This window comes from Hyperolius riggenbachi, chromosome 4 (genome assembly GCF_040937935.1).
Source record: "Hyperolius riggenbachi isolate aHypRig1 chromosome 4, aHypRig1.pri, whole genome shotgun sequence".
NCBI classification, from domain to species: domain Eukaryota; kingdom Metazoa; phylum Chordata; class Amphibia; order Anura; family Hyperoliidae; genus Hyperolius; species Hyperolius riggenbachi.
The window spans coordinates 460,154,446-460,176,332 of NC_090649.1; the positions used below are offsets into that span (position 1 = coordinate 460,154,446).

Genomic DNA, 21,887 nt, shown 5'->3' on the forward strand with positions numbered 1-21,887 from the left:
CGTGTGACACAGCTGTCCCCTCAGGAGGCACAGAGGTGATCGGCTGTCATAGGCTGAAGCCTATGACAGCTGATCACAGGGAGTGGACGGCGGGGAGAGGGAGGGAGGGGAGTATACAAGGGGAGGAAAAAAACACCATTTTTATTTTTAAAAAAACCCAAATAAACATACCAAAATAAACAAACAAACACTGGGGGGGGGGGGGGGGGGGGCGATCAGACCCCACCAACAGAGAGCTCTCTTGGTGGGGAGAAAAGGGGGGAGGAATCACTTGTGTGCTGTGTTTTGCGGTCCTGCAGCTTGGCCTTAAAGCTGCAGTGGCCAATTTAATGAAAATGTGCCTGGTCTTTAGGGGGTTAAACACAGCAGTCCTCAAGAGGTTAAACAATACCAGTTGCCTGGCTGTCCTGCAGATCCTTTGCCTCTAATACGTTCAGGCATAGACCCTGAACAAGCATCCATAACCCTCTTGCTACAGTTGTCATTGAAGTGCACCTACATACTGTAAATTTTCCTCTGGAAATTTTGGCTCCGACAGTTCTTGTATAATGATCAGCGCAAGCCATTTACTTCCCGACACTTTAAGTTTTGGAGTAAGTTGGTGTTCCATTCTTTGCACCTTTAAACATGAACTTTAACCTAGGATTGAACTTCAGTGATTGAACTGCATCCCAATCAGTGACCGATATTCCCTTTACCATGAAAAATGTGTACCTTTCCTCTAATAATGCTGATACTGTGGTGAAACCCCTCCCACAGTGTGATGTTATTACCTCTGAACCACTCACTATGCTTTACTGGGAAAGCTGCTTTGCATAGCTGTCAGCTGCTACTGAGATGGAAGTGATTTCTCTTAGCTGCTGCGTATGCACAGCCAGCTTCCCCAGGATCCCTCCTCTGTGTGGAATCAATGTCAGAGTTATGTGATGCTACATGCTTGGATCCACACCTGGGACTCCGGTGCAGCAAGGCAATGCTAACCACTCAGCCAGCACGCCAAGAAAAATGTTATTTTTCCATAAAATATTTGGGAATTCTGTAAAATCCCTCACTCTGACATTTACAGGACGTATTTTGCTGACTTTTTATTGACTTTTAATTGACATTTAAGACATGAGGAAAAACCAGAGGAGCCTTGAGGAAGTTGCCATCTATCTCTCCATCTCCCTCTCTGTACAGGAAGCAGCCGCCAACCACAAAACATCATCAGTGACCTTTACATGTACACTGCCAGCACAAGGGACAGAACATAAACAAAGCACAGCTTCTACTAGTGCCTGCTTCACTTCATGCAGTATATGTGCAGCTCATTATTCTGGCACATATACATACATTTAAAAGTATTTTGTCTGTGTACCAGGGCCGGATTTCTGGAAAGGACATACAGGCCTAGACCTAGGGCAACTGCTTCCCAATGGGGAGGATGAACATCAAAGAAAAAGATGCGAATAGGAAGCAACACATGAAAGAAAGGGGCTACTGTAGATAAGTGTTATACAAGGGAGATAGGGCTGTACATGGCTGTTACACACAGCAGCGGGGGCTGCTCATGGAATGGGAGGGGCTGCTGTACATGAATGTTACACACAGCAGCAGGGGCTGCTCATGGAATGGGAGGGGCTGCTGTACGTGGATGTTACACACAGCAGCAGGGGCTGCTCATGAAATAGGAGGAGGCTGCTGTACATGGATGTTACACATGGAAGAGGGGGCTGCACATGGAATGGGAGAAGGCTTCTGTACATGGATGTTAGACATGGAAGAGGGGGTTGCACATGGAATGGGAGAAGGCTTCTGTACATGGATGTTAGACATGGAAGAGGGGGCTGCACATGGAATGGGAGAAGGCTGCTGTACATGGATGTTAGACATGGAAGAGGGGGTTGCACATGGAATTGGAGGGGGCTGCTGTACATGGATGTTACACTTGGAGGAGGGGGCTGCACATGGAATGGGAGGGGCTGCTGTACAGGGATGTTAGACATGGAAGAGGGGGTTGCTGTACATGGATGTTACACTTGGAAGAGGGGGCTGCACATGAAATGGGAGGGGGCTGCTGTACATGGATGTTACACATGGAAGAGGGGGCTGCACATGGAATGGGAGGGGGCTGCTGTACTTGGATGTTACACATGGAAGAGGGGTCTGCACATGGAATGGGAAGGGGCTGCTGTACGTGGATGTTACACATGGAAGAGGGGGCTGCACATGGAATGGGAGGGGGTGCTGTACATGGATGATACACATGGCAGAGGGGGCTGCACATGGAATGGGAGGGGCTGCTGTACATGAATGTTAGGTAGGTATTATTAATGATAGTAAGATATACAGTTAGAAGCACTGGGATCGGGCAGTACCACAGTCAGCCATATTGGGGTCTTTCCAGCCTGACACAGGAGCTGTAGTAGAGCAGAAAAACAATGCAATTAAATAACAGCACTGAAAGCAGTCTGCAGCTGGTAAACCGTCTGTGTTAGATCCCTGTAAGCATTGATATTCATGTAATGTTATTACAAATTAATATTCGTGACAGAGTCTCTTTAGAGATAATAGCTGTGTTTGTCAGAGCGGGAAACACATGTCACTTGTGTCAGAGATAATTGTACGGTAAAGGGGGACAATCTGTTTGAAGTCTTGTTTACTGGCTGCTGATAAAAAGGTTTGAATTCTTCCTGAGGAATTGTCATTTTTTTCCTTTGTTGTGCCGCTATTAAGCTGTCTCTTGTTAAGTGGAAGAGGAAAAAGCTTTGTGCTTCGCTGGATGTACCCGTCCACAAATCTCCGCACCAAACAGTCTTTTATGTCTCAGATTGCTGTGTCATTACTGTTTAAAGGGAACCTAAACTGAGAAGGATAGGGATTTTTCCTATTAAAATAATACCAGTTGCCTGACTCTCCCGTTAATCCTGTGTTTCTAATACTTTTATCCACAGCCCCTCAACAAGCATGCAGATCAGGTGCTCTGACTGAAGTCAGACTGCATTAGCTGCATGCCTGTTTCAGGTGTGTGATTCAGCCACTACTGCAGCCAAAGAGATCAGCCAGGCAACTGGTATTGTATAAAAGGAAACATCCATATCCCTCTCAGTTAAGGTTCCCTTTAAGGGTAACTCAGCTGCATGCTCAGCTATGGCCGTGCAGTGGGATTTTAAAGGACAACTGAAGCGAGAGGGATATGTAGGCTGCCCTATTTATTTACTCTTAAATAACACCTGATGCCTGGCTATCCCGCTGATCCTCTGCATCTAATACAATTAGCCATAGACCCCTAACATGCATGCAGCAGATCAGCTGTATCCAGGGGCGTAGCTACAACTCACTGGGCCCCATAGCAATTTTTTTTTACCAGGCCTCAGAGGTTGTCTAAGAGAATATTGGGAGCAACAACACCGTGAAGTCCAAAGAACACACCAGACAGGTCAGGGATAAAGTTATTGAGAAATTTAAAGCAGGCTTAGGCTACAAAAAGATTTCCAAAGCCTTGAACATCCTACGGAGCACTGTTCAAGCGATCATTCAGAAATGGAAGGAGTATGGCACAACTGTAAACCTACCAAGACAAGGCCGTCCACCTAAACTCACAGGCCGAACAAGGAGAGTGCTGTTCAGAAATGCAGTCAAGAGGCCCATGGTGACTCTGGACGAGCTGCAGAGATCTACAGCTCAGGTGGGAGACTCTGTCCATAGGACAACTATTAGTCATGCACTGTACAAAGTTGGCCTTTATGGAAGAGTGGCAAGAAGAAAGGCATTGTTAACAGAAAGCATAAGAAGTCCCGTTTGCAGTTTGCCACAAGCCATGTGGGGGACACAGCAACCATGTGGAAGAAGGTGCTCTGGTCAGATGAGACCAAAATAGAACTTTTTGGCCAAAATGCAAAACGCTATGTGTGGCGGAAAACTAACACTGCACATCACTCTGAACACACCACTGACAAATATAGTGGTGGCAGCATCATGCTCGGGGGGTGCATCTCTTCAGCAGGGACAGGGAAGCTAGTCAGAGTTGATGGGGAGATGGATGGAGCCAAATACAGGGCCTTCTTGGAAGAAAAGCTCTAGGAGTCTGCAAAAGACTTGAGACTGGGGCGGAGGTTCACCTTCCAGCAGGACAACGACCCTAAACATAAATCCAGGGCAACAATGGAATGGTTTAAAACAAAACATATCTACGGTATGTGTTAGAATGGCCCAGTCAAAGTGCTGATCTAAATCTAATCGAGAATCTGTGGCTAGATCTGAAGACTGCTGTTCACAAAAGCTGTCCATCTAATCTGACTGAGCTGGAGCTGTTTTGCCAAGAAGAATGGGCAAGGATTGCAGTCTCTAGATGTGCAAAGCTGGTAGAGACATACCCTAAAGACTGACAGCTGTAATTGCAGCAAAAGGTGGTTCTACAAAGTATTGACTCAGGGGGCTGAATAATTACGCACACCCCACTTTGCAGTTATTTATTTGTAAAAAATTTGGAATGATGTATGATTTTTGATCCACTTCTCACATGTACACCACTTTGTATTGGTCTTTCACGTGGAATTCCAATAAAATTGATGCATGTTTGTGGTAGTAATGTGACAAAACTTCAAGGGGGCCGAATACTTTTGCAACCCACTGTATGTGCTGCAGAAGATGTCAGTGCTATGTAAATACATAATAATTATATGGTAGGGCATTAGGCTGTGACTATGGTAGGATTAGAGTGTGAGCTCCTCTGAGGACAGGCAGTGACATGACTATGTACTCTGTAAAGTGCTGCAGAAGTTGTCAGAGCTATATAAATACATAATAATAATATGGTTGGACATTAGACTATGGCTATGGTAAGATTAGATTGTGAGCTCCTCTGAGGACAGTCAGAGACATGACTATATACTCTGTAAAGTTCTGCAGGAGATGTCAGTGCTAAATAAATACATAATAATAACATGGTAGGACATTAGACTATGACTATGGTAAGATTATATTGTGAGCTCCGCTGAGGACAGTCAGGGACATGGCTATGTACTCTGTACAGTGCTGCAGAAGATGTAAGTGCTTTAAAAATAAATAATAATAATAATATGGTAGGGCATTGGACTCCAACTATGGTAGGATTAGATTGTGAGCTCCTCTGAGGACAGTCAGTGACATGACTATGTACTCTGTAAAGTGCTGCAGGAGATGTCAGGGCTATGTAAATACATAATAATAATATGGTAGGACATTAGACTATGACTATGGTAAGATTAGATTGTGAGCTCCTCTAAAGACAGTCAGTGACATGACTATGTACTCTGTAAAGTGCTACAGGAGATGTCAGTACCATATAAATACATAATGATAATATGGTAGGAAGTTAGACTATGACAATGGTAGGATTAGATTGTGAGCTCCTCTAAGGACAGTCAGTGACATGACTATGTACTCTGTAATGTGCTGCAGAAGATTGTCTACATGCAATTGTGGAAAACTGTCACAAATGTACGCAGTGGAAACAGTACAAACAGAGCTTGTACATGCATGCTGGGCAGATAATTTGCACTGAGCAGCTAGTAATGGTCAAATGAAGGAAAATGTGAGAAGTGCAGTCTGATGGAAAGTGAATATACATGTCCCTCAGCTGAAAGAGCTGTTCCTCACCACATGCAGCATTGTGTATGGGGAACTCTTTTCTGGTGGGCTACAGCCAAGTGTCAGATCTGTGAGCAAATACACCTCTGATCAGGTTACAAGTTTTGTCCCCTTTCTAATCTTTTCTAATAGAAGTTAGCATTGCAACCCCCTCTACACTCTCTACTTGCAGACAGTGTAATTAGTAGCCAAAGAAGCAGCATCAGCAGCTCTGCTCTCTCCACTCACATGGAACAACAAGGTTGCACTCACTCCTAGGAACTGTATGTCACACACAGGCTGTCTTCTCACTCTGCACAGCAGCAGCATCAGGGAATCCTCCCTGCACACCACCACCAGCAGCTCCTCCTCCCTGGACGGAACTACAAATTCATTGTCGGGCCAGCCAGGGAGGCATCTATTCACAGCAGACTGATGAGAAAATAGTCCCCTCTCACCTGCCTGCTGCTGCTTCAAGATTTTAGCCAGGATCATTGGGAAAGGGGGCTTTGGGGAAGGTGGAGGGTGCTTTCTTCCTGCTCTGTTAATAAACTAAATTTATAATAAAAAAATGTTTCCTGCTACCAGGATGGGGCCCCCTAGTGGCCTGGGGCCCCATAGCAACTGCTATGCCTGCTATCCCTATTCCTACGCCCCTGGTTGTATCTGACATTATTGTCAGATCTGATAAGATTAGCTTCATGCTTGTTTCTGGTGTGATTCAGGCACTACTGCAGCAAAGTAGACCAGCAGGGCTGCCAGGCAACTGGTATTGTTTAACCTCCCTGGCGTTCTATTAAGATCGCCAGGGAGGCTGCGGGAGGGTTTTTTTTTAAATAAAAAAAAAACTGTTTCATGCAGCCAACTGAAAGTTGGCTGCATGAAAGCCCACTAGAGGGCGCTCCGGAGGCGTTCTTCCGATCGCCTCCGGCGCCCAGAATAAACAAGGAAGGCCGCAATGAGCAGCCTTCCTTGTTTTGCTTACATTGTCGCCATAGCGACGAGCGGAGTGACGTCATGGACGTCAGCCGACGTTACTGACGTCAGCCGCCTCCGATCCAGCCCTTAGCGCTGGCCGGAACTTTTGTCCCGGCTGCGCAGGGCTCGGGCGGCTGGGGGGACCCTCTTTCTGCGGCGGCGATCAGGCAGCACACGCGGCTGGCAAAGTGCCGGCTGCGTGTGCTGCTTTTTATTTTGTAAAAATCGGCCCAGCAGGGCCTGAGCGGCGACCTCCGGCGGTGATGGACGGATATATTCGTCCATACCGCTGAGGAGGTTAAAAGGAAACAATTATGGCAACCTCCATTTTCTTCTCACTTCAGTTGTCCTTTAAAATGTGGGGGTGATAGCCAGACCCTGAATTTCTTCTCACTTCAAGTTGCTGCGTCTCAGAGGGGGAATAGTATTTAACGGTGCCCGGTATTTCAGCGGCAGCAGGGTGAGCCGTGGTTCGGCTCACCCTGTGTCCAACTCACTGGGCGGCGTACTAATGCATACACAGCGGCGGTTGAATAGATTTCATGCATTTTTTCTTTACTCACTCACACACACACACCACCACCACCCTACAGCATCTTGTAACACTGAACAAGGACTCCAAACTCTTGTGTGAAAGCTTTTCTCACATATCTGTGATCTGTAGCCATGTCTGATCATTGCTTTCTGCATGTCACTTCCTGTTCTTGGCAATTCCCCTCCTTCTTCCTGGGCACATACTCCTGTAGGAAGTGAGATACAGAGAGCAGTGTGAAGAATGGATCACTGATATGTGATCTACAGCTTTCTTGCCATAATAGATAAGGATGTGAGCAGCCCACAGGGACAGGCATGGGAAAGTTGGAAGAGATATTTGATTTTGTATACAGTGTATAAAGCAATAGGCTCTTGTGGCAATCGTGGGGAAATGTATTAACTGTACTTTCCCACTAGCATACAGGTACCGTATCCCTTTACTGTCTACCTATGCTTATGCTCTATCTGGGATGTACTCTTCTTACCTGTATATAATTACTGCAGTCCGTCTGTCCCGGCGCTAGAGATGGCCCGAACTGTTCGCAGGCGAATCTCTATGGGGGCAGTACTACTTCCGGGTCGCTATGACCCGGAGTAGTACGGCTGCGCTGGCCCGGCGGTGCGCATCTTTGATCGCGCTCCTGTTGCCAGGCACTCTCTGCGCATGAGCGTGATGTCACTCATGACGTCACTCACATGTGCAAAAGTGCCCAGCAACAGGACGCGCACTGCCGGGCCAGCGCAGCCGTACCACTCCGGGTCATAGCGACCCAGAAGTAGTACAAGTGAGGAGTTCGCCGGCGAACGGTTCGGGAACGTTCGCCGACATCTCTACCCAGCGCTTGTCCGCCCATGTTGACAATTAACTAGACAAGACACAGAACATTTATATTGCAATTTTCTCCTGGCGGACTCAAAGCGCCAGAGATGCAGCCACTAGGGTGCGCTCTATAGGCAGTAGCAATGTTAAATTGAACTTGAGGTGAAAAGAAATAATAATAAAAAATATATTTCAACATTTGCAAAGTAGAATGAATGTTTTGTCGCCTCTGCTTAGTGGCAGCCTATTAAGTGTCCCTAAATGAATACATTTCTATCTCCTTCTGTTCTCAGACGTTTTATTCTGCCAGGGAAACTTTTATGGCTGCAATTTGCTTATCAGTGATGTTTACTATTTTCCCACAAGACAGAAGCTGTCACTTCCATGCCTAGTAGGGACTAGATTGTGAGCTCCTCCGAGGGACAGTTAGTGACGAGACAATATACTTTATACAGCGCTGCGGAAGATGTAGGCGCTCTATAAAATACTAAATAATAATAATAGAAATTAACTTTTTTCAGGCAGCAACATAAAACAAGTAAAACAGCCAGGTTATTAATATGTTTTGCACTGTACAGACATATGTTTATCTCAAGGAAGAGCCAACATTTGAACCCTGGTCTCCTGTGTCAGAGGTAGAGACCTCAACCAGTACACTATACAGCCATGTTGACAATTAACTGGCATATTACTGTGCATACCTCGGATGGAATGTAGCCCATTTTTGCCTGAAACAGAAGTCTGTACTGCCTTTTGGGGGGGGGAAGCATGCTGAGTTGTTGCCACTTTAAATCTGCCAGTGTTCTGTGAACCAGTGGTTCTGTAGGTACGCTGGTAAGGACAAGACAAAATTATTTGCATGACCCCGCCCACTGCCCTGAAGCATCATGGACGTTTCCTGTTGAGCAGGTGGAAGCGATAATTGGCAAATTCTTTCTGTTTTACGTAGGCAACAGAAAAACATACTTTTCTAACAGTGAATTGAGATCAGGGTTGACGGAGCAGGCAAATATCTTGCATAACTGTTCTTGTTCTAGGCTAAGGTCACAGAAGTTGTTTTTCTGAGGAATAAATGTAAGATTCCATCACCCTGCCAGGTCTTTGTGCAGCGTCTCCGCCCTTAACAAACAAACTGACACAAAAGCCACAAACTCCTTTGCTTCCGGCCAAGGCCTGGGGGTGCTGGACCACAACGGTAAACATGTAAACACGGGCGGAATTTCAATCACTTTTCCTGGCATCTAAACATAAACCAAGAATAATCTGTGTATCAGGAAACAATCGTTAGGAACAAAAAAACATCAGCTCTAACTTAGATTACATGAAAATACCATTCAGGAATCAGGACATGTGCTGCCCCCAGGCCTGGATTTATCTCAGAGGAGCCTATAGGCACAGATGTCCTGGCACCTTAGACTTTGCCCTCTAGGAACCTACATACCCCTGCTGAATCACGCCACAATTGTACTGACTGGCCCCGATGTCACTTCTCCCTTACTTCCCTTGCCCATCATAGGTAGCTACAGGTGCCCCTTAGTATTAGGTAGCCAGATGTACCCTCAACATTAAATAGCTAGAGTTGCCCCCAAGTATTAAAGGCATAAAATCTAAAATCAATTCTTTGTTTTTATCTGGTAAACAAGTAATAAGGATGCTAATCAGGCAATCCAAAAGTTAAAATCACTATTACTTTTCTTGTTGATAAATTATCACTCCCCAGTTTACATGACTCTTATTTGGTACACAGAAAATTTGGTACACAAAAGAGAAGTTGCAGGGCATGCTGGGTTGTCTTTTTTTGCTTCTCTACTTCCCCTCAGACTTAACTAATGCAGCCTGATTGGCTGAAGCCTCTTTCCCTCCTGTTTTCCCCTCCCACCACCTCTGTTCCTCTCTGATTGGCTAAAATTTCTCAGGCTGAAACAATGCACTTTCTATAGTGAAAGGCGAGCAAATCAGGCAGAGGAGACTATGGGCGTATATTACATCACGACTGGCTTCAAAATAGCCACAGTAAATATGGAAACTGTCTAGAATAGGATTCTCTACTTTTCCTTTATAAAATTCACAGGAATCATAATGTGGACAGTGCAATACATGTTATGTAAGTAGAGCAAGTATTTATCTACTTATATATTTGTTTTTTTTCCTGAGATAGTATGGCTGACAGCTCCTCTTTAAGTAGCTCAAGGAACCTCAATATGAGTAGCTAGAGGTGCCCCTGGCTGAAGGGAGATCTCATCAGTTCAATGCCGAGAGCAGGTTGAGCAATCTCTTATTTACTATCTCATCAGGACTCTGCATAGGGAAGAAGGGAGGAAGTTAGGCACTCAGGCAGGGGAGTGGGCCGCCTCTCCATCATCATGCGCCTGTAGGCATGTGCCTACAGTGCCTTATGGTAAATCCGGCCCTGGCTGTCTCGCCTTTATGTCATCATGGGGGAAGAAACGCAGGAGGTTTTAACAGTTTGCCTTCCATCAAAAGTTACATTCTAGTCTTGTGGAGACGACCACTTTAAAGGGGAGATCGATATTGGAGGCTGACATATTTATTTCCTTTTAAACAATCCCGGTTGCCTGGCAGTCTTGTTGATCTTCTGGCATCAGTAGTGTCCAAGTCGCAACCCTGAAACAAGCATGCAGCTAACCCAGTCAGACTTGAGTCGAAGTCTGATCTGCATGCTTGTTCAGGGTTTATGGATAAAAGTATTAGAAACACAGGATGCCAGGCAACTTGAATTTATTATAAAGAAATAAATATGGTCTCCATATCTCTGTTACCTCGGGTTCCCCTTAAAGTTATGGAGAAACACAAACCTGAAAGCCCTAAATTAAAGGGAACCCAAGGTGAGAGGAAAATGGAGATTGACATATGTAACTTCTTTTAAACAATGCACATTGCCTGGCTGTCCTGTTGATCCTCTACCTTGAGGCTCCTTTCACACGAGCACAATTCACATCCACGCAATTCGTTTCTTTGGCCACAGGAAGTGAGCACTAGAGAGACCCACTTCCTGCTTAGGGGATTACCGCGTATTGACGCGGAGGAAGTCCCTGAAGGCTGTTGTTGCAATGCGATCATGGTGTCACACTGCAATGCTAACGCTGGTTGGCAGTGTGAAACTGGCCTTAGCCATAGACCTTGAACAAGCATGCAGATCAGAAGTTTGGGACAAAAATCTGACAAGAATAGCTCCGTGCTTGTTTCATGTGTGTGATTCAGACACTACTGCAGCCAGAAATATCAGCACGGCTGCCAGGCAACTGGTATTGTTTAAAAGTAAATTAATATGGCAGCCTTCATATACCTTTCACCTCGGGTTTCTTTCAGGCTATGGAGAAACGCAACCTGAGAGCCCTTCATTAACCTCCTTGCCGGTTATTCCGAGCTGAGCTTTTTTTCACCTTTTTTTTTAAGTACACGCAGCTAGCACTTTGCTAGCTGCGTGCATAGGTTGCTCGCCGCCGATTTGGCGCTACCCGTCACGCCCCCCCCCCCCCCCCCCCGACCCCTTGCGCAGCCTGCCCAATCAGTGCCAGGCAGCGCTGAGGGGTGGATCGGGATTCCCTCTGACGTCCATGACGCCGGTGACGTCATCCCGCCCCATCGCCATGGCGATCGGTGTAGGTAGGGGGATGCCGCTTGTCAGCGGCTATCATGTAGCTAGCGCTAGGCTAGCTACATGATTTTAAGAAATTAAAAAAAAAGTGCTGCGCTGCCCCCTTGCCGCAGTAATTGGAATGGCAAAGGGGTTAAAGGACACCCGAGGAGAAAATAAACAAATGAAATAAATGATTATACAGTGGAGGAAATAATTATTTGACCCCTCACTGATTTTGTAAGTTTGTCCAATGACAAAGAAATGAAAAGTCTCAGAACAGTATCATTTCAATGGTAGGTTTATTTTAACAGTGGCAGATAGCACATCAAAAGGAAAATCGAAAAAATAACCTTAAATAAAAGATAGCAACTGATTTGCATTTCATTGAGTGAAATAAGTTTTTGAACCCCTACCAACCATTAAGAGTTCTGGCTCCCGTAGAGTGGTTAGACACTTCTACTCAATTAGTCACCCTCATTAAGGACACCTGTCTTAACTAGTCACCTGTATAAAAGACACCTGTCCACAGAATCAATCAATCAAGCAGACTCCAAACTCTCCAACATGGGAAAGACCAAAGAGCTGTCCAAGGATGTCAGAGACAAAATTGTAGACCTGCACAAGGCTGGAATGGGCTACAAAACCATTAGCAAGAAGCTGGGAGAGAAGGTGACAACTGTTGGTGCGATTGTTCGAAAATGGAAGGAGCACAAAATGACCATCAATCGACCTCGCTGTGGGGCTCCACGCAAGATCTCACCTCGTGGGGTGTCAATGGTTCTGAGAAAGGTGAAAAAGCATCCTAGAACTACACGGGAGGAGTTAGTGAATGACCTCAAATTAGCAGGGACCACAGTCACCAAGAAAACCATTGGAAACACATTACACCGCAATGGATTAAAATCCTGCAGGGCTCGCAAGGTCCCCCTGCTCAAGAAGGCACATGTGCAGGCCCGTCTGAAGTTTGCCAATGAACACCTGAATGATTCTGTGAGTGACTGGAAGAAGGTGCTGTGGTCTGATGAGACCAAAATAGAGCTCTTTGGCATTAACTCAACTCGCTGTGTTTGGAGGAAGAAAAATGCTGCCTATGACCCCCAAAACACCATCCCCACCGTCAAGCATGGGGGTGGAAACATTTTGCTTTGGGGGTGTTTTTCTGCTAAGGGCACAGGACAACTTAATCGCATTAACGGGAAAATGGACGGAGCCATGTATCGTGAAATCCTGAACGACAACCTCCTTCCCTCTGCCAGGAAACTGAAAATGGGTCGTGGATGGGTGTTCCAGCACGACAATGACCCAAAACATACAGCAAAGGCAACAAAGGAGTGGCTCAAGAAGAAGCACATTAAGGTCATAGAGTGGCCTAGTCAGTCTCCGGACCTTAATCCAATAGAAAACCTATGGAGGGAGCTCAAGCTCAGAGTTGCACAGAGACAGCCTCGAAACCTTAGGGATTTAGAGATGATCTGCAAAGAGGAGTGGACCAACATTCCTCCTAAAATGTGTGCAAACTTGGTCATCAATTACAAGAAACGTTTGACCTCTGTGCTTGCAAACAAGGGTTTTTCCACTAAGTATTAAGTCTTTTATTGTTAGAGGGTTCAAAAACTTATTTCACTCAATGAAATGCAAATCAGTTACTATCTTTTATTTAAGGTTATGTTTTCGATTTTCCTTTTGATGTGCTATCTGCCACTGTTAAAATAAACCTACCATTGAAATGATACTGTTCTGAGACTTTTCATTTCTTTGTCATTGGACAAACTTACAAAATCAGTGAGGGGTCAAATAATTTATTTCCTCCACTGTATCTATCTTCCTTCTCCTAAAAATGACTTTTTAAGATATTCCACAGTTTTATTTTATGTTTAAATCTACTTTTTAAGTTTTAACTGTTTTATTTTTTTTGCTCAATGACACATTCATTGACTTTTGCCAGAGCTAAAATCTATGAACTATTGACCCTTTTTATCTCTTTCCTGCTCTCAGAAGCCATTTTTTGCTAGGAAAGTGTTTTATAGTTGGAATTTCTTGTCAGTAAGGGTCACACTTTAGTCACTTCCTGTCTGAGTCAGGACTGAGTCAGCCACTTTAACTCTTTCAGGTAGAGAAAGAAAAAAAGGAACACAGCATAGTTATTTGTGTGCTAGGCACTGTATATACCCATGTCTATCTCATCATGTCACATGTCACCTCGGGTACAATATTGCTGAATCGTAGTTAGATAACTGTGCACACGATTCATGTTTTGTTTGTACAGTAACTTACTGGCTCTCTAAAACTTGCATGTTGTGTGATATGTTGCTTCCAGAAAGAAGACGGCACTGTGAACAGGGACTTCAAGAAGACCAAAACTCCAGAACAGGTTAAGGAGGCCTTCCGGGAGTTTACACAGAAAAACACCAAGATTTTGGTAAGAATTAGAATGATGCCTCACCTATTCTGCAGAACCCGGACATCAGTTTTATGGGGAACCCAAGGTGAGATGGGTATGGTGGAGGCTGACATGTTTGTTTCCTGTTAAACAAAGCAGATTGCCTGGCTGTCCTGCTGATCCTATATTACTTTAAGCCATAGACCCTGAACAAGCATGCAGATCAGGTGTCTATGACACTTCTGACTACATTTGCTGCTTGCTTGTTAAAGGTGTGTGATTTAGACTCTACTGACCACAAAGATCAGCAGCACTGCCAGGCATCTGGTATTGTTTAAAAGGAAATAAATGTGTCAGCTTCCATAGGTCTCACACCTTTTAAAAAGGAACTGTCACACAAATCTTAAAATTTAAAACACGTACAAATAAGAAGTTTAGTTTCTTCCTGAGTAAATGAGCCATAAATTACATATCTCCTATGTTGCTGTCACTTACAGTAGGTAGTAGAAATCAGACATTACCGACAGGTTTTGGGCTAGTCCATCTCTCCATAGGGGATTCTCAGCATAGCCTTTATTCTTTACAAAGACACTCCCTGAAAAAGATTTATACAAAGATGCTGGCCAGGCTCCCTGTTCACTGTACACTTTCTAGGCAGTTGGACAGTGCAACTGCCACTTACTGAGTGCTTTTGCAAATAAAGAAATCCCTGTGAACCCCCAATGAGGAGAAGGGCTAGTCCAAAACCTGTCGGTTCTGTCTGATTTCTACTACCTACTGTAAGTGACAGCCACATAGAAGAAAAGTAATTTATGGCTCATTTTACTCTGGAAGAAGTGTACTTCTTAATTGTGTATGTTTACAGATATTTTAAATTTTACGATTTTTGTGACAGAGGTCCTTTAAAGACATTAAATGAAGATTTTGGATTGGGCATAAAGAGACTATTCACATATTTGGCAGTAATACCTCATAGGAAACATCAGTTTCTCACTTAGGCCTGGTGCACACCAAAAACCGCTAGCAGATCCGCAAAATGCTAGCAGATTTTAAAACGCTTTTTCTTATTTTTCTGTAGCATTTCACCTAGCATTTTGCATTTTTGGGAAGCGTTTTTGGTGTAGTAGATTTCATATATTGTTACAGTAAAGCTGTTAATGAACAGCTTCTGTAACAAAAACGCCTGCAAAACCGCTCTGAACTGCCGTTTTTCAGAGCGGTTTGCGATTTTCCTATACTTTACATTGGAGGTAGAAACGCCTCCGCAATCCAAAATCTGCAGCAGCCCGGGAGTATGCGTTTCAGCAAAACGCCTCCCGCTCTGGTGTGCACCAGCCCATTGAAATACATTACCCAAGCGTATCTGCAGCCGCAAGCGGATCGCAAAACACTGCCGAACCGCTCTGGTGTGCACTAGGCCTTAAAGTTGATTTATTGCAAATATATTCTGTTTCAAGAGGGCTAGTTCACACTCGGCGCTTGGAGCGCCGCTTGCCCATGATAGCAATTTGCAGGCAAAACCTCACGATTCTGCACAATTTGCGCTTGTGATTCCCGTTCAATAGAACAAGAATCACAGTGCAATCGCCCCTGAATGCAGCTTGTTTGCGATTGATTGAAATCGCATATGCTGCAGTGTGAATGTATCCATAGGGATACATTAGTAGCAGCGCTTTGCTGATCACCGGCGATCAGCAAAGCACTGAAAAATCGCCAAGTGGGAACCAGCCCTAAAAAAGGCAAAATAATATTCTGTGTTGCTGTTTAGTAAGAGGGCTTGTTGGTCTCTTTTACTTCCTTACTCTTCTGGGTTCTGGGTACCATGAGCTATCTTTGTATTCTGTAGTACTGCTCCAAGCCCTATCCCTTACAGCCATATCAATCTATGCCATCCACTAATGAGCACTAGAAAGTCCAACACAGACTCTTTGCATGTTGGGTTGATGTGAGTGGGGGCTCTGCTGGGGCGTCTGACATGTAGATATCGGATGTGCCCAAAATACAGTTTATGGAGTTGACTAACCAAGACCTTGATTTGGATTTGCAGAAGCTGTACTTGAGTCGCCTGGAGGACATACAGAGAACTCTGCAGCAATCGCCCTTCTTTAGAGCTCATGAGGTGAGTGTCAGATGTTATCAGTAGTCTGTGTTTGTTTTAGGGTAGGAACAGACATGAAGACTTTATGACCAAAGTAATAATTTGTGTTCGTTGTGCCATCTGATGACTTCACTGGCATTCTCCATCTTCTGCACCTGTCACGTCTCCCATCTTCTGTATCCATGACAACATCTATCTTCTGCACCTGTCACATCCCTCATCTTCTGTATCCATGACAGCATCTCCCATGTTCTGTATCCATGACAACATCTATCTTCTGCACTTGCCACAACATCTCCCATGTTCTGTATCCATGACAACATCTCCAATTTTCTGCACCTGTCACAACATCTCCCATGTTCTGTATCCATGACAACATCCCCATCTTGTGCCTGTCACATCTCCCATATTCTGTATCTGTGACATCTCCCATGTTCTGTATCCATGACAACATCCCCCATCTTCTGCATCCATGAAAGTCTGCATCCATGAAAACATCTTCCATCTTCTGCCTTTGTCACATCTCCCATATTCTATATCTGTGACACTATCTCCCAAGTTCTGTATCCATCCCCCATCTTCTGCATCCATGACAATATCCCCATCGTCTGCATCCATGACAACATCCCCATATTCTCCATCTATGACAACATCCCCATCTTCTGCACCCATGGCAACATCCTCCGTCTTCTGCATCTATGACAACATCCTCCAACTTCTCTATCTATTGCAACATTCTACCATCTTCTGCACCCATGACAACATCTTTTACACACACACAAATATTCACAAAAGCACCTGGACACACACAAATACACACATATTGCATACATATTGCATACATGCTTAGGCACACACCCCACCAACATTCACACAAGTATACACACACACTCATGCTCAAAAATCACATACATATACAGCAGACTAAACACACAGCGGAATAAGTATTGTCAGTCCTTTTAGTGGAAAGTGGAAGGCATCAGGGGTATCCATCAAAATGATCAAATATCTCTGTTGCTGATTGGCAGCTTGGTTGTGCACGTACTTCCATTTACTGCTGTTCAGAAAGAGGGGAAAGAAACTATTTTAGCATCTTTTGTGTAATGCAATGACCTCATCCTCTTAAAATACAGGAACTGCTAATCTTGAGAAGCTGCATCTGCTCTCCTAGCAACCAATCCCTAACAAATATTGTCTAAGCTGATGAATATTAGAATTCTCTCTTGTTTATTTATGAGGATGAGAAGATGAACGCTCCCCGGTCTGCAGGGACGTGGGAAGGAATCCCAGGCTTGTGCTGGGACACTTGTCCCTTCAGAGAACTCCAGAGGGGGCTGTCGCAAGTCCCTATGTCTCATATCTCACAGTCGCAGGGTAATGTTCCCTCACAGAGCTGCTACAGCCAAGAGGGGGTGTACCTGTCATTGTTGGGGTCAAGGAAGGGGGGGGGGGGGCTCTATCTGCCTCTTGTAGTGTACCTTTCATGGCAGCAGCTTGGGGGGAGGGCACTATTTGCCTCTTGAAGTGTACCTGTCGTGGTTGTAGCCATGAGGGGCTGCTATCTGCCCCTTGAAGTGTACCTGTCATGGTTGTAGCCATAAGGGGCTGCTATCTGCCCCTTGAAGTGTACTTGTCATGGCTGTTAAACTGCCGTTCAGGAAGATGGCGCCTTAATTGGCAGCCATGGCCACAGGATTCTGGCTTTTTCTTGTTTTTCTTACCTTTTCCCTACCAGTTCACCTTGTTTCCCCCCCTGAAGGTGTGAAGTATGGTCTGGTGTAGCTTGGTACATTGGTCTGAGTGGTGGGGAGTCTGGGACCTGGAGTTTTCTCCACCTTGCCACTGCCTGGGTCCGTTGTCTGTGCAGGTACAGGCCTTTTGGAGTCCACCGCTACTACCCAGGAGGTTAGGGGTCCACTGAGGTCGGAAAACACTGCACTGATCGAGAAAACTTTGGCCTTACTAGATGACGGCTCCATCCATCCATCCATGGGCTGCTGCTGCTCCACCGCAGCAGGGAAACCCTGGTTCAGCCCCTCTATGATGCCAGCCGCTAATCCGGAAGTAAGAGCCGTCGCAGCCGGATACTTCTGTGACAGCCAGATTATTTTGACCAGCCCTGCTGAATGCTGCCCAGGAGTCAAATCCACCACAGAAATTAACATGACTGCACATTTTGAGCTGGAACACCTTGGCCAGCACTGCCAGACGTCAGCGATCGGGATCCTCAGCAGCATCAACTATCACCGCAGGTTTCTTTCATGAAGAACTAGGTCATCACTGCTTAACCTTCGCCTCCCTCTGCCCCGATGTCTCCTTAGGGATGACAGATGATTCACAAGTGAAACTGGTGGTACCTCAGCTTTTGGCTTTCGGACATTATCCCCTCCCCCCATCCTTCCAGAACCTGTATGAGCCAAAACCAATTCTGGGTACAACCTCCTAATTGTATTTGGTGAAATAAATTATTCTCATTCTGGAGCCAAGGGGGGTTGTCACCTGTTTCTTGAAGTGTACCTGTCACCTGTTTCTTGAAGTGTACCTGTCATGGCTGTAAAATTATACCTCACAGGTGGACTGACGCAGCAGCTGGGGGAGTGAATTATACTACACATCAGATGTCTAAAAATGCCCATGCATCAATCGATGTATGTGCAGATCGACCATCAAACAGATCCCTCTCTGATCCAATCTGATCAGAGAGGGATCAGTTACCTGCCTGGGCCTGCCCTCCATGGGCACCGGCTGGTGGGACCTCAGAAGGCTTCAGGAGCATTCGTGTTACCAAGTGCGCCCAAAGATGGGCAGCTCCGCACTGTGCATGCATCCTCAGGAGCACTTGGCCTCTCGGAGCCTTCTGTGGGCTCCCGGAGTTGGTGTCACTTTACCGGAGGACAGAACTGGAACGAGGGGACCGAGAGGGTACAGAGAAGACTCAATAGGATCCAGAGCCTTCCTTCTCCATAGATAAGTATCTTGTTTTGTTTTTTTACGCTTCAGCATAACTCCCAACTTTTTGAGATTAGAAAGAGGGACACTTAAGTCACACCTCTGCCATGCCCCTAAGCACACCCCCAACACACCCCTAGCCACGCATACCATAAGAAAAATCAGTTGTTTTATAATACTGGTCCTTTCTATCCTGGTTCATTTTCCTTCATATTAACTTTTGAAAATAAGAAATACTGTAAATCAATTTAAATGATGGAATAAAGTTTAGAGTCAATTAAGCACTGTTTTCAGTAGAAAAGTACATATACAGTATTTACATAGATTTGTACATAAGTCCTGAAAGAGGGACAAATAAGCAAGAAAAAGGGACAGCAGGACAGGGTTCCCAAAGAGGAACTGTCCCTCTAAAAGAGGAACAGTTGGGAGCTATGGTTCAGTATTGTTTAAAGAGAGCCTGAGGTGGTACTTGTAAAATTAAAAAAAACCTAGGCTACCTGATCCGGAGGGGGGGGGGGCTGGGTGGATCAGGTAGCCGCCAAATCCACAGCTCTCCGCTGCTCCTGTGGGCCACACTGGCCCACTTTCACGTTCATGGCCGCTGGGTCACGATGCTGGAAGGTGAGAGATCTCTCTCACCCAGTGTGCAGGGAATGGCAGGCGGCGTGGCCAGGGAAAGACAGCTGCCCAATGACAGCTCTGGAAAGCCTGCAGGAACGCCCCTAGTGGGCGTTTTGATGTTTCGAGTAGGGAATCCCTCTCCCACATGTTTCCCTTCAAGATCGCGACAAATAATGTTGCTTATTTCGGAGGGCATAGGACGGCGGTGGGTGGGCAGAGAGCGCCGGTGTGAGGACACAGAGGCATGTCAGGAGGCAGAGAACATGCCTCTGTATCCCGTATGCTCCCCCATGAACCGCTGCGGTTCTCTTTAAAGAAGAGAAGGTAGCATCCTGCAATTTTCTAGATGGTCCCCTGTAAGTTACGTATGCTGGTTTATAATAGCAGGCCATTGTTTAAAGGGAACCAGAGACGAAGCACCCTTGTGTATTTTACCATATATATCAGTAAGAACATTAGAGAAAACACCTACCCTGCTCTCTGTTTCATCCTCACTGCTAAAAGTGTCTGTTAGCAGCTGTGATAAAAATCCTGGACTGAGCATTCAGTCTGGCTTTGCAGGGAATGATTATTGCTGAGTCATTATAGCAGGGCCACAAGGGGGCAGGCTTGGGCTTGAAAAGACACCAGAGAAGACAGACTCAGCTATAATCTTTCTGTAGCAAAGCTAGACTGAGTGCTCAGTCGGAGATTCTTATCAGAGGTGATAACAGGAAGATTAAACCGAGAACAAGGAAACAAAGAGCAGATTAGGTGTTTACTTTCATGTTCCCACTGATTTATAAGGTAAAATACAAGAGGGTGCTTCATCTCTGGTTCTTTAAAAGCCAACTAAATTGGGGTGAAAACCCCCAGTATTTCAATTTTGGAAAAGTTAAAAAAAAAACTATAAATATACATACATAAATAATTTTAGAAACTTTCCTCAATCTGAATCCCCACTGTGAAAGGTTTATTTTAATGAAGTCATTATCGCCAGTGTGTACAGTTTCTGCAGGAAAGAGCTGATTACCATCACTTTAATAGGGGAGTTTTATTACAGCAGATGATGATCTCTGGTTTGGCCGCGCTGCCATTGCTGTGTAGAACACGTGCAGCGGTGCGGAATCTGCTACGGAGGTCTGGCGTTTATTCCCTGCAGCAAGCGGCTGAATACGGCTTTTTGTTCACGCAGAACATACCTTAATCCTATTTTATGATTCAGTTACTGTACAACAAAAGGTCTCATTATCTATTTATGAGAGTTAATAGTTTTCAGAGTGCCGCGTACAAGACCACGGGGAGAGAGAGCGCCAAGTGCATTGGCTAAGGGAATAATTGGCGACTCATGCTTGTAAAGTGCCGCGGATTATTATAGCGGGGGCATTTTCTACCTGTGCAAAAATAAAATTAATTTGTATTGGAAATTCCCTTGTTTTTGCAATAATACACACTTACAGTATATTTAAAGGGAACTTGAGGTGAGAGTGATATGGAGGCTGCCATATTTATTACCTGTTAAAGAATACCTGTTGCCTGGTTATCCTGCTGATCTCTTTGGCTGCAGTATTGTCTGATTTACACACCTGAAACAAGCATATGGGTAATTTTCACAGATTTTTTGCCAGAAACATCTGCTGCATCCTTGTTCAGGGTCTATGGCTAAAAGAGGCAAACGATCCGCAGGACAAACAGGCAACTGCCTGTAAGGAACTCACCCGTCAGCGGTTCCAGCGCCGGCGGCTCAGTGAGTGGAGCGTGGCCGCGATCTTCCTCATCCGGCGGCATCCCTGGCACCCCTGCGGCAGTGAACGGGAGTGCGCGCCTCTTCGTGTCCCTGGATGGGTGCTCGTGGCTCAGAGCCGCTCTTATCCCCTCTGACGTTGGAGGATTTAGTGTCAGCTGACATGCTGTCAGCTGACACTCCAATTGGTTGCTCTGGGTCGGGCCGTTCCTGGGTGGGGTTTGTAGGATTTAAACCCCTGCCTTGCTCACTGTCCGTGATGGCAATGAGTACGCTGGTGCTGGGTACTCTGTCTCTGTGATATTATTGCTTGTTGCTTAGTCTAGTTAGCTTATTGAGCTATATATATATACTAGCTGATTGCCCGGCGTTGCCCGGGTATGTATTTGGCTGGTGTTGGCTCTGCCCATTTTTTTAGCCCTAATACACAATTACTCAATGACAAGTTTATGAGATTTGGGGTCCTTGCAGGGGCATACTTAGAAATCCCCGGGCCCCCTGCAAAAGAAAAAAAATCCACCCCCCCCCCCCCTCCAGGGTCCGCTCAGGGACTTTTGGGGGGCAGGAGGGGTCGCAGCATAAGAGGAGAATGTG

At 45.4% G+C, this 21,887-nt stretch overlaps 1 protein-coding gene across 1 annotated transcript in view; it reads left to right on the plus strand.

Annotated features, from left to right (window-relative positions):
- ITPKB (inositol-trisphosphate 3-kinase B) overlaps positions 1-21,887 on the plus strand; it is a 141,228-nt gene that overhangs the window by 106,734 nt on the left and 12,607 nt on the right. Inside the window, exons 6-7 of the mRNA XM_068232814.1 lie at positions 13,840-13,941; positions 15,950-16,021. Coding sequence (XP_068088915.1) covers positions 13,840-13,941; positions 15,950-16,021 — 174 coding nt within the window. The remainder of the gene's footprint in view (positions 1-13,839; positions 13,942-15,949; positions 16,022-21,887) is intronic.